Raw genomic sequence first — 14,050 nt, forward strand, 5'->3', positions numbered from 1 at the left:
TAGAAACCATGCTAGGAATTCCCACCTTTGAATTTATTACTCAGGTGTTAGAGGGCCAAAAGATCTAAAAGGGGACATGGGTAATAGACATATGACTATAGGAAGCAGTTGCCACCAACTAGGCCATAACGGTAAGAGGCTGGTTCTGTGGTGCCAAAGGAACCAATAGCCCCATTGATGGCACTGCTGACAGAAATGTAACACAGGTGAGGAAGCTTATCCTTTTTTCTCTTCTAGTCTCATGATGTTCCTTTGGTGCCCACTATTGGCAGAGCCTGACATGAAACCAGCTGGCTGAGCAAAAATGAAATGTACAGACCTCCAGCTCCAAATACAGAGGAAAAGATTTAGAAATGAGGTAACAAAGGTAAATGACCATATAGTCCCACTCAATAAATTTTAAAATACGGGGCCTCACATTTTGAAATGAGTACTTAAGAAAATGCCACTTGATTCAAGTTATTTCTAATCTTCACCTGAGGATATTATTCTATTGATTTTTAATAGAGTGGGAAGGAGGAAGGGAGGGAAGGAAGGGGAGACAGGGAGAGGGAGAGAGAGAAACATCAATGTGAAAGACACAAGACTGGTTGCCTCCCGTACAACCCTAACCATGGCCAGGGATCGAACCTGCAACTGAGGAACGTGCCCTTGACCGGGAATTGAACCCACGACTCTTTGGTCCTCGGGCCAACGCTTTAACAGCTGAGCCAAACCGGCCAGGGCTCAAGTTATTTCTAGTAGAGGTTGTGCTTTCCAGGTTTTAATGCAACAAGGATGTTTGCATTTTCTAAAGAACAAAGATTTTAGTTATTTGTTTACACTTGAAAAAATTAAAGCCAACAGTGCAGTGAAGGCGGAAGGTGGGGGTCAGGGTGAGAGAGGGGAGGGGGGTGTTAATGGGGGGGGAAGGAGGGGCATCTGTAATACTTTCAACAATAAAGATCAATTTAAAATTTAAAATTAAAAATGAATATTTACAATCCAAAAGACTCCAAATACCTGCTGCTCCATGACGACTCGTGCAATAGCAGCTTGAACCACGTTGGTGCGATCCAGGCAGTCCATGCAATTAACTCGAAAAATCCCTTCTTGTTTACATATTACCCCAGCTTGATCAACCCTTTTGAAAAACAATATGGAATTATTTCACAGCATGTTTTTCAAAAACCACAATTCTTTAAAGTTTAACAATAAGGACAGCAGCACTGGTTATCAGTTTGCCTGGAATATCATTATGTGGCAGGCATTACTGAGTCCTTTGTAGACACTGCTAATTTAAATAATAACTCAACAAGGAAGATATTACTATCCCCATTTTGAAAAGAACAAACTGAAGTGCAGAAAGAGTCACTTGCCCCAAGTCACACAACTACTAGGCAGAGCTGACACAACCCCGAGTTATACTTAATCTGCACATTTAAAACAAAAAGGTATTTTAAAACACCATCCTGTACCTCGTTTTGGGATCCAAGAAGTAATGCATCTAAATGAGCTTGAACAGACTCATGCACTTTACCACCTAATGAGTCGTGCAGCACGCCTTGCTCATCTCATTTCTCTGGCCACCTGTGGCCTTAAAGCCTAATAGAAAGTTCTGTTCTGGCCCGGATGGTGTGACTCAGTGGATGAGCGTCAACCCATGCACCAAGAGGTCAGGGCACATGCCCAGGTTGTGGGCCCAATCCTCAGTGGGAGGCGTGCAGGAGGTGGCCAATCGATGTTCTCTCTCATTGATGTTTCTATCTCTCTCCTTCTCCCTTTCTCTCCCTTTAAAAAACAAAATTAATAAAATAAAAAATTTTGATTTTTAAAAAGAAAGTTCTGTTCTGTCCTTCAGGCCAGTTTCTTCTTCCTGCCTCTCCCTCCTACTGTCTGAGAATCATTATCCTCTGATAATTTTCAATGCCTAAAACTGAGACCAGGTACATCTAAGCCTTCCTTCCATGCTATGGATAGCAAGAAAGAAAAGAAAGAAAATTAGACTATGAAGCATTAGAATGAATTAAAGAACAGTCATAGGGCATTTCACTTCACTTTGCCCAACCATCCAACACCTCTTCCTTGTTCCAAGATAACAATGCCCAATGACTAACCTGCTCTTAAAAGGAGAATAGGTATTGGGAAGCAAAACAAGAAAAACAAAAATGCTTTCTCAGCTTACTGCAATTATTTTAATGCTTAGTGGTACAAAACAAATACACATGGTTTCACAGATCAAGAGTTTGTCAAACTGACTTCTTATGAAATAAGAAATACATACCAACACCACTTCATGTCAAGAATAATGTCATAAATGGCATCTGTTAGTGTTTGAACATTCTCAAACTTCATTCCTCGGCTAAAATACAAGCCAAAATAAAGAAAAAAAGCCTTTAACTTAAGATATGGTATTTAAGGTAGCTTGAAAAAATTAAAGAAAATTATTACTTTCAGATGATGAAGTTAACACTATTATAATTTATATAGGCAATTACATAAATGTTTATAGCTAATCTACACTGTGGAAGAAAATATACTTAAGAATATAACGACACACAAAGATATCAAAAACTTCTCTCCTCACCAAATTTTCAACACTTAGTTAAATGAACCCAAGTTAGAGTTAGGGTTGTGAGTTAGAGTCATAAAGAGAGAACCTTGCTTTCAGAGTACACACAAGTTATCATCAAAATGGTTCACTAATTGTTGATTTTCCAGAGTAAATTCTAGTGAAGTTTATCCACAGAGAAAGAAGTGTTACTAGTAGATTATGAAAATGAGCCAGCAGGATGATTTTTATTAAGTAAGGGGCCTCTATTACTTCTGCCAGGCTCAAGCTCAAGCAGAAAGGTAACACTCCAGAAATTCCTTAATTGAATGATAAAAGGAAAAATGGAATTCTAAGTCTCCAAGTTATTTTGGAACAGAAAGACTATAAATTAATTTCTAGCCAAAATAAAATCCATACAAATATTAAAACAAAATGACACCCCTTCCCTTTCCAACAATGAATAAAAGAATAAATTTTTCTTTCCAATAAAGAAAGACTTAGGTCCCTGTGGCAGCATCTACCATAACCATTAGAACTGATCAAAACTCATCGCAGGAAGCCATCTTACCAGTGCTCATGGAAGTCAAATGAAACATAAGTGAGGTGTGAGTTGTTAAACAGCAACACCTGCTTTAGGTAAGCATCCCCAATAATTTTCTCTCTTCCTGCCTGGTCTACCAAGTTAATAATAACCTGTAAGAGTAAGGGGGGGGGGGGTTCAGTTTAATCAGATGTTAGAATCATAATGTGATTTATTTGGAATTATGATTTAGAAATATTTTATAGCTTTGCACTCAAGCATCAATTTTTTTCCCCTATAAAATTGATTTTCATTTGTTACATTTAGGTTTATGAAACTGCTTAAATCAATGGCATGAATAGCTTTTTTATACTTTATACATTTGCAGTAACCAACTAGAACACATATAAAAACAAGGTCCTTTATAATAGCAAATCTTGCAAATATATAGAATAGTTTTAAAGGAAATATACAAGACCTACATATTGGACACTATATAACTTTGCTGAAATACATAAAACAAAACCTGAATAAATGAAGAGACATACCATGGTGCTAGATGGCAATATTGTAAAGATGTCAAGTGTCCCCAGATTAATCCATATACTTAACAACCACAATAAAAAACTGATCAGGCCCTGGCCGGTTTGGCTCAGTGGTTAGAGCGTCAGCCTGCGATCCAGAGAGACCCAGGTTCAGTTCCTGCTAAGGGCACGTACCTCTGTTGCAGTTTGTCCCCGGCCCTGGTTGGGTCGTGCGGGTGGCAGCCACTCAATGTGTCCCTTTCACGTCAATGTTTCTCTCTCTCTCTCTCTTCCACTCTATCTGAAGAAAATATGGAAAAGTGTCCTCGGGTGAGGATTAAAAAACAAAAAAAAATTGATCAGGATCTTTCTATGGATTTGACAAGTTAATTCTAAAGTTCATCTGGAAGAGTAAATATGTAGAAAATATTTGAAAGCTAAAAATAATAAAGGAGGACTTTTTCCCATTGAAAAGCAAAACATACTCTAAATCTATAGCAATTAAAACTGTGGTACGGTCCAGCCGGTGCGGCTCAGTGTTTGAGCATTGACCCATGCACCAAGAGGTCACCGGTTCGATTCCCAGTCAGGGCACATGCACCCTTTCTGTCCACATAAATGCATTTCTATATAAATGTACCTGCCATGCCCTGGCCAGTTTGGCTCAGCGGTTAGAGCGTCGGCCTGCGGTCCACAGAGACCTGGGTTCGGTTCCCGCTAAGGGCATGTACCTCAGCTGCAGTTTGTCCCCAGCCCTGCTGGTTGGTCATGCAGGCGGCGGCCACTCGATGTGTCCCTTTCACGTCGATGTTTCTCTCTCTCTCTCTTCCTGTCTCTCTCTCCCACTCTGTCTGAATAAAAAAATGGAAAAATGTCCTCAGGTGAGGATTAAATAAATAAAAAATAAATGTACATGCCATATATGTGTTAGAATATACAAATATGGAAGAGAGGTACATATAGTGTATATAAATGACACGATTCTGTTTGGGGGGATTTTTTTAAGAAGTAACATACCATACAATATTATACACTTTTCTTTTCTCATTCCATGATGTGATTTTAAGATCTTTCCACGTTATTAGCACACAGATCTATCTACCTTATCATTGTTAAGCATTTGTATTTTACATTCAGACGTGCCATACTTTACCCACTGACCTCCTGATGAACAATTAGGTTGTTTTTAGAGTGCAATGAATGTTCCTATGCACGCATCCTTGACATTTCTCTCAGGGAGATTTTTAAAGAGTTTCAGTTGCGCCCTGGCCAGTTTGGCTCAGTGGTTAAATTGTCAGCCTGTGTCCCAATGAGTTCTGGGTTCGATTACTGTCAAGGCACGCACCTCGGTTGTAGTTCATCCCCAGCCCTGGTGGAGTCTTGCGGGAGGCAACCAGTAGATGTGTCCCTGCCGAGTCAGTATCTGTCTGTCTGTCTCTCCTCCCCAACCCCTCTCTCCCTCCCTCTCACTCTATTTGAAGATAGATAGAAAAATATCCTCAGGTGAGGATTTTTAAAAGAAGAGTTCCAGTTGCTCCACATCCTTGACAAAACTTGGTATTTCACATCTTTTTATTTAAGCCATTCTGGTGTGTGTACAGTGGCTTTAGTTTGCATTTCCCTGATGATTAATGAAGTGGAGCACCTTTTATGTATATTTTTTTCCTTTATTGATTTTAGAGAGAGAGGAAGTGAGAGGGAGATAGAGATAGAAACATCCATGAGCAAGAACATCAATTGGCTGCCTCCTGCATGCCCTCCACTGGGGATCGGGCCCATAACCTGGACATGTGCCCTGACCAGGAATCAAACTGGCAACCTCTTGGTGCATGGATCGAGCCACACCGGCCAGACACACCTTTTATATCTTTATTGGCCTCTTGGATATCCGTTTTTATGAAGAGTCTATTCAGGTCTTTTGTCCAGTTTTCTTTTGAATTGTACATCTTTTTTATAGATTTATATGAGTTTTTTTTTTTATACAGTGTACTTCTCCCACTTTGAGAATTGCCTTTTCATTCTCTTACTGATGCCTTTAATAATCAGAAGCTATTTTAGTAAAGTCAAATTTATCAAATTTTCTTTATAGTTGGTGCTTTTAAAGTCTTATTTATTTTAATAAATAATATTTATAACATTTATAATAGTATTTAATATTTATGAATAAGTTTCAAGAATTAAAAACCTAATAAAAATTTAGTAAGGTCCGTTTTATCAAATTTTTCCATATTATTAGTGCTTTTTAAGTCCAGTTTAAGACCCAAGGTCAAAAAAATATTCTGTATTTTCCTCTAAAAGGTTTTTGTTGCCTTGGCCGGTTTGGCTCAGCAGTTAGAGCGTTGGTCCATGGACGAGAGAGTCCCGGGTTTGGTTCCCACTAAGGGCATATACCTTGGTTGCAGTTTGTCCCTGGCCCTGGTTGGGGTCATGTGGGTGGCAACCACTCAATGTGTCTCTCTCACGTTGATGTTTCTCTCTCTCTCTTCCTCCTTCTCTCCCTCCTGCTCTATCTGAAGATAAATGCAAAAATGTCCTTGGGTAAGGATAAAAAAAATAATAAAAGGTTTTTGTTTAACTTTACACATTTAAACCCAAAGCCATCTGGAACCGATTTTTGTATATGGTATGTAGGATACATATCAGAAGCAAAATTACTGATACAATAGAGTATATTTTATTTTGATTGCTAATACCATTCACAATGGCTATACCAACTTATGCTCCCTCTAACGAGTGAGAGTTCTCATTTCCCCACATACCTGTCTTCATCTCTTATTATTAAACTTTATAGTTTTTTTTCATTCATATGGGTTTTTTTTTTTTTTTATTTCTCTGCTGGAACTTTCTTTGGGATTGCACAAAATTTATATATTAATTTTGGAAGAACAGAAATCTATTGAATACTGAGACTTTCTTCTAAGAATATGGTATTTTCACTCCATTTATTCAGATTTTCTTTTGTGTTCTTTAGTAATTCTCCCACCCTGCCACCACCACCATATCTTTTTTGTATGTTGATTACATTTTTAGGTTATTTATTCCTATTTTATTTTTGTTGCTGTAAGAAAAATGCATCCCATGGCATTACACATTCAGACTAGTCATTGCTAATGGATTAGAGAGTTACTGACTGTTCTAGCTCAGTCCTGTATTGAACTCTGATCATCTTATTGAACTTGTATTTCATTTAGTAGTTTTGATCTGATTTTGGTTTATATGATCACATTCCTACATGAGTGTATGAATACATAAGAAAGGTGGGCAGAGAAAAAAGATACTGAAAGATACATATCAAATTGTTATTTCTAAGAGGTAGAACTATATGGATGGTGCTGAAAGATGCCTTTCATTTCTTACTCTAGTCTAGCTACTTCTTAAATCATAATAATTGATAGTAGACTAATAATCTCTTATCTAAAATGGTTTAGGCAACGAATTAAAAAATAAAAATGATTTAAAAACTTTAAAAGAAAGAAAAATGGTCTAAAGTAGATGACAATGATATTTCTTAAAAATATATTAAGAATACTCTTAGCTTATATGTGTTCTTTAACTTCATGAGAAATGCCATTTTGCTTAATTATGAATAGTAGTACATTGTTGTTTTCATGAAATTTAAAGAAACAGATACATAATCTTTCTAAACATGAAGCAACATTTACTACCACAGATCAAAGCCCACCTGTTTTTTGTAAATTTTCAGTTGTTCTTCGAAGTGGGCACAGAAATAGGCAACAGTTTCCTTTTCACCTACAAAGAAGTGATACAAAATCTATTTTTCCTTCCCGTTTTTAAGACAGAAATTAGCGTCCATTCCATTTTTACTCTTATGTTTAAAAAATTTATAGACAGCCCAAATGTAACTAAGATTTTCTAAAATCAATATTTTAAAATGAAATGCTAAGCCAAAGATCTGATTTCTTTCCCCGCCCCCAATTTCACTAAATTGAAACAAAGTACAAATTGTCACATTATAACATTATTTGTAGAGCACTTGTCAGAAAATGTTTCATGTGGTTTATAATAATAAATAAAAACAGCCCTGGTTGGTTGCTCAGTGGTTAGAACCTTGGTCCATGGACCAATGAGTCGCGGGTTCAATTCCAGTCAAGGGCATGTATTTCAGTTGCAGTTTGTGCCCAGCCCTGGATGGGGTCATGCTAGAGGCAACCAGTTGATGTGTCCCTCTCATGTCAATGTTTTTTACACGCTCCCTCCTTCCCACTCTATTCTGAAGATAAATAGAAAAATATCCTCAGGTGAGGATTAAAAAACTAAAAATAAAATAAAAACATCTCTAAACCAAGGATATTAAAAACTGAAGTTTTACCAAATTCTCAGAAATATAAACTAAGTTTTGCAAGAAAAATATCTGTGAACAATTTTCAAAATCAACCTCATTCAGTAATCTAATTAGATTGACTTGACCTAACTATTCTAGTGCTAAAGTTAAAATACTGAAAGAAATTAAATACGCAATAGTTAAAACAATAGTAACAAACATTTCACGTGAGGCATTTGAATAGACATCTTATCTTGTAGATGCCATCTTAAGATATTTCCTCCTTCTACAAATATTGGCTTCATCTGCTCTTTTCCAAAATTAAATATCCAATAAAGTATTCTTCAAAGTACCAAAAATTTAAAATTTGAAATAAGCTGTTTTGCTCTATTGTTGGGGAATTTTTTATTGTTAAATTACTTAAATTGTCAACAATCATCATTACTCTTGTGTTTATATCACTTTCGACTAAATATCACCGTATAAGTTATTGTTTTGAATGAAGTTTCTGGCAAAGCAAATCTACAAAGTATCTAATATTTAAACTAATATTCTGTCTGATATCATTCGTAAACCAAATTGACATGCTTACTCTTGTCTAGCCGAGGTCTTGGATTATATCGATAGCCAACCTGACTCCAAAATACAGGCACAGAGCCTCGTGTTTGAATAAATGACAAGGTATGATTATGAACATGAATTAGCTGCTCAGTCTCCACATAATTTGCAACATTTCCATTTTTATCCACCCCTCTTCGTTTATAGCGCATTCCTAAAAAAAAAAAATCAAACAGAAATCAGCAACATTTAAAAAAGAGGTAGTCTGACTACATTATGCTTGTTAAACAAATCAATTTCTTTCAGGATAGGCTTGGGGATCTAATGTGCAACTGCCAGGCAGAACTGGATCAATTTACCCCAAATCATAACCGTATACATCATTTTTTACAAGCTGAAGTTAACATACCTCCTGTGCACTGAAAGAAAACAGTTTCCCAAAGGTGCTAGTACTCCAGAAGGTTTTAGTACTATGATGCAGGCAGTCAGTCAACAGGCACAATGATATTTTAGAAGCACATCCCAAGTGATTTTCTTCTCTTCTCTCTATATATACCTCCCTTCTTTCTCCTTTTGTTAGCTCTCCCCAATTTGCCTCTATCCAATAATTGGTCCCCAATCACATCACAGAGTGACTGAGCACTTTGAAACTGTGTTTCCAAATCCATATTGTCAGTGGCATTTCAACACTCCCACAGGTTTTCTTTCCATTCTTACCTGGATTTGATTTGCATGCTAGTATAGCCCTCCACTCACCTGCTCTGTGCCGACTGCGACGTGAAATGAGAGCCACTAGAAACCGTGGGTGAATGTCATCTACACAGGTGGACTCCTGAGGTGGGGTCTCTGGGCTGCTTTTCTCATCATCAGAAGACTCACTATAATTAACCACAAGTTCTTCAATCTGCACAAAACCTTGAATAATGGGGATAATCCAGAAGTCCACATCTGGCGTCTGAAAACAACAGGAACATCAGGTTGTTTCTATGCTATACAGCACTGCTACTTTCTTAAGCCCAAACAGTAGCCAGCACATATTTGTCAGTTTATTAGAAGTAGAAACCTTCCATTCGTTAACCATATTCTCTGATTACTGGAGAACACAAAGGAATGGAGGGAGGCGGGAGGTGGAGCAGAGAGCCTTTCCTTTTCTTTATAATAATCATTCAGAAAAGAGCTGCCTGAGAGGGACCAGAGCATAAGAGCCAGACAGCCGGGGTGCAAATTCAAGCTTCACCACTTATTAACTCACCCGGGTGAATCACTGCACCTTACCAATGCCTGGACGTCCTGCTTTGAAAAACAGGAAAAACTACTTACTATCCCATAAGATTGTTGTGAAGATTAAATGAGTGACATGTAAAAAGTGTTTAGTATAGTGCTTGCTTACAGTAACTATTTAGCAAATGTAGAGATGATTGATAATTATTCCTGTTGGTATAGAAAAAAATAAAGCTTAAAGATTGACTTCCAATTTCCAATTGTGTTAAGGCTTTAATAAAATATAATCATTTTATTATGAAACAGAGGTCTACTCTATTTTCTAGTACAGAAAAAAACTTGCTTTCCATAAATATCTTATTTTTAAAAGTCATCTAACATAATTAGGAGAGCATTAATTAATTCTGTATCTTTCAGACTAAGAATAATCATATTTCTCAACTGACTGTATGCAGGACAGTAAAGGATAAAAAGCTCTCTCCAGAAAGTTGTTCTTAGTCCCTCTTTCTCACCTATGTCCATAATTCTATCTAGCCTTGGTCTCAGCATCAACTTCAAATCCACCTTTTCTTGCATAACCATACACTCCAAGTCCTATCTCATAGTTTTGTATTATGGAGCCTGCAAATAGGATCTTGGAAAGGTGGTTGAAATAGTGAAGGTTCTACCTGCATTCATTATTCTTATCACCATACCCATTATTTGTATTTTTTTTTCCTTCTAGCAATAAATGCAAAACTCTTGACAGGAACACAGAAATGTATACTGCCAAATGCCAACTTTATTGCAAGTCATCAGTTGTAGATGGTAATGCGAAGTGTCTGCAAAACATAGAGCTCAATATGTCAGCAAACAGGACAAATATTCATTATAGAACCTTATTGCTAATCCTCTGTCACAGAGTTTTGGTGGTCCGTTTCAGCATTATAAAGAGAGGTGAGAACATTTTCATGCCTCATTCTCAATAGAAACATAATAGGTATCTAGTGGTAGGCATCACTAGATAGTCAAAAATCATTTATACTAACTCCCACAAGGGAGAGAAATAGAAAAAAGAAGAAAGGTTTGAAATTTTTAAAAATAATATACTTATTTTTTTATTTAATCTTCACTTGAGAATATGTTCATTGATTTTTTTTTCTTTTTTTAGCGAGAAGGGCGAGAGAGAGCGAGAGGATTGATGTGAGAGGGAAACATCAATTGGTTGCCTCTCTTATGCACCCCAACTGAAAACCATATCCTAACCTAGGTATGTGCCCTGATAGGAAATTGAACCCTTGACCTTTCTATGTAGGGGTTGACGCTCCAACCAACTGAGCCACACTGGCCAGGGCAAAAAGTTTGAAATTTTTGAAAGGTAAAGAAAAAGATAATATATGACCTTAATCAACTATTTTCCCACTTTGTATCCAAAACAGTAAATGGCACACATAGCAGGCCTTCCACAAATATTTGTCGATTGACTAAAAATAAATTAATTAATTGCCCTTGGACAGTCATAAAAATTCTTCAACATATATGACAGAGTAAAAGAAGAAAGTAATCACCAAATCTCAATAACCTCATCATATTTCCTGTCTTCCCTGATTCAAATATTGGCAGTACTGGAATGTCCTTGAGATTTGTCTACTACAATTCCCAGATGAGGAAACAGGAAAGTTAAATAACTTGGTATCATTCAAGGACAACCTGGGTTCAACATTTCCAATGGATAAACAAACTACCTCTTTTATAGGAACTCTGAGCCTTAAATTACCACTATCCTATGGGAACCTGCTAAAAAGATGGACCTGTGGCTAAGCAGTGGCATGAACTGCCTTAAAATACCAAGTGCTTTGCTTTTCCCTAAATTATTCTCATTCTATAGGGGAAAACAATTTTAAAATATTTGCTTACCTATAACTAAGAATATTTTAGAAACAACTACTCACACCAATCTCAGTAAGATCTTGTATCATGTATTTATTCCAAAAAAATCGGTCATCAACCTGGAAAATGTAGAGAATAAACAGTTCAGAAACCTGTTGTTTCAGTTTTCCTATAAAGCTAAATGAGTCCATAAATTGTTCTGGAGAGCAAACCCTGCTCTGAACTGTGAGAGCTACCTTCTGCCAGAGGGGCCGGGGATCCTTCTCCGCAGCACTTTGCCTCTGCACTGAATTGGTCAAGTCGTAGGTCAAGCTATAGTAAAAGGATTCCGAGTCCATGAACATCTTCAGCAGCTCCTCAAGTAATCTTCTCTCCAACTTCTCCTTTTCTTTACTTTCCTTAACCTGTAAAAATGAATCTATCACTGTAGGAATTAAATGTAAAGCATTATGTGGATACTACACACCTTCCTAGGAAAGAAGTAAAGATAATCCTAAGGACATGCAGAGACAGTGCTGGAATATGGCAAGTGGTTTGAAAATAAGTTCACTGGCAGAAAAATTACCCCTCAATTTAAAACTAATCAAAAATGAATTCTAAGCCCATATCAATTAAACTCTTACTTTCTTTTTATTAGGAGCAGACACATTGGATTTAATATGTGTAAATGTCTTCAGTAGAAACTTTGAGTCATCAGGAGACGGTATAATCTTCTCTGGTTTGTTAATTCCAAAATGATGCTTCTTACAGAGCTAAATAATTAGAGAGATAGAAAGAATTCATTATTATTAATATCTGCTTGTTAAATGTTCAAGTATAAGTACAGAAGTGGATACTACTGTTCATGCACTGTGGTTAAAAGTAAACCTCAAGAGTTATAAAAACAACCAAGTAGACAACTGATATTAAGTAACACAACTGTGCTTTCAATGATTAGAAAGCTACAGCAGAAGATACGCAAAGAATACAGGACAGGATATACTTAGGATTTAGGGGTATAAAATTCAGGTTAGGATCATAATTATAGTTAATTTAAACGAATAAAATGCTTGCAGTTAAGTTTAATTAATGCTTTAAAAACTAGCATCTAAGCCCTGGCTGGTTTGGCTCAGCAGTTGGAGCATTGGCCTGAGGACCAGAGAATCCCAGTTCGGTTCCTGCTAGGGGCACGTACCAAAAAAAAAACAAAAACTGGCACTTAAAATCTAAAATATTGCTAAATACACATTTTCTATGCTTCAGGGGAATTATTTTACAGCTATCTGTGCTAAGTATTTACTCATGCTAGTTAACTGAGTGTTCTGGTTTAGAAAATGTCAAGAGTTTGCTCTACTGAGAATCTTAAAAGTTGGACGTGTCAACCACTCCCTCTCCTCCTACCTTTGCACACTAACAAAAATCAACAAAAAACATGCTCTTTGGGTCCAGATATTAAATTTGAAGCCGTAAGTAGAGGCTTCAGGAAATGTGCAGGCCAACTGGCAAAGGTGAGGAAGAGGATGGGGACGTGGTAAGACCAAAGAAGAGCACAGAGGTTCTAAAGACAACTACCCGGTTAGTCAAGTGTTACATATAATTTCATGTGGCTCAACATACAAGCAAATATTCAGAAGGATACACAAGAATTCTGTTAACTACATGCAGACTAATTCCATTTTTTTTAACACACTAGTTTTATTCCTACACCAAGTAGTAGACTCCTATCATGAGCTAATAGTTATAAATGCTTACTATTAGTTTCTTACAAAATGACTGTCACTAGATACACAGGATGGGGGAAAAAAGCATAATGAGAACAAAAGCTAGTTCAAGCTTTGATTATAATTTTTTAGAAGGGGGACCATCCCTGTTGAATCAAATTTGGAAATGAACAGTTTTATTTGTCAATTATATCTCAATAAAGCTGGAAGAAAAATTGGAAGTAGAGACTGACAAGTTTTGCCAGATGTAATGGAATCTTACGAATTTTATGCCTCTTCAAAATTAAAGCTATTAAAAGCCCTATTCACATGGGTTTCACAATGATTACAACTTTACACTGCTCCTGCCTACCACTGAAGACAAGAGAACTAAAGATGAGGTTGAAAAGACTCATAGCACTACTGCCGATATTGAGTTAACTCAACTTCCCTTCCAATAAGCAAAACTAACAAGATCTTGAGTGGATGAGAAGAGGAGAACTAATCTGATGGACACTACTTCAACAGGTCTCTCCTCTCCTCTCTTTTCTGCTGGGTCATTTCCATCAACATTCGAACATAATGATCTCTCTCCCCTCTAACACCTTCACTTGAGGTCTCTTCCTCTGCTAGTAAGTGTCCTTGTTCTCTGCACTCCTCACTACTTCCAGGTCCTCTTCTCCATTGTCTTCCCACACATCCCACTCCAATTAGGCTTCCACCCCATACCACTCAACCTAAACTGCTATCTTCACTGTGCCCAGTGAACTCCACTTGGCTAAACCCAGCAGTGGATTCTTGGTCCTTATCTTAACCTCTCAGTAGCTCTGACCGTTCATCACTCTCTCACTCTCTTTGATATAC

At 37.1% G+C, this 14,050-nt stretch overlaps 1 protein-coding gene across 7 annotated transcripts in view; it reads right to left on the minus strand.

The window, feature by feature from the left end:
- Positions 1-14,050, minus strand: part of INPP5F (inositol polyphosphate-5-phosphatase F) — a 78,618-nt gene that overhangs the window by 24,321 nt on the left and 40,247 nt on the right. For 3 of the 7 annotated variants that reach the window (XM_036265295.1, XM_036265296.1, XM_036265297.1), the window contains exons 4-12: positions 12,131-12,259; positions 11,744-11,911; positions 11,570-11,626; positions 9,174-9,372; positions 8,452-8,631; positions 7,260-7,327; positions 3,102-3,226; positions 2,264-2,341; positions 1,003-1,123 (exon numbers count right to left, since the gene is read on the minus strand). In XM_036265295.1, coding sequence (XP_036121188.1) covers positions 1,003-1,123; positions 2,264-2,341; positions 3,102-3,226; positions 7,260-7,327; positions 8,452-8,631; positions 9,174-9,372; positions 11,570-11,626; positions 11,744-11,911; positions 12,131-12,259 — 1,125 coding nt within the window. Of the gene's footprint in view, positions 1-1,002; positions 1,124-2,263; positions 2,342-3,101; positions 3,227-7,259; positions 7,328-8,451; positions 8,632-9,173; positions 9,373-11,534; positions 11,912-12,130; positions 12,260-14,050 lie in introns of those variants that run through there. The other 4 variants (XM_036265294.1, XM_036265298.1, XM_036265302.1 and 1 more) reach the window with 3 other exon arrangements.

The sequence above is a fragment of the Molossus molossus genome, unplaced genomic scaffold, assembly GCF_014108415.1.
Source record: "Molossus molossus isolate mMolMol1 unplaced genomic scaffold, mMolMol1.p scaffold_m16_p_17, whole genome shotgun sequence".
NCBI classification, from domain to species: domain Eukaryota; kingdom Metazoa; phylum Chordata; class Mammalia; order Chiroptera; family Molossidae; genus Molossus; species Molossus molossus.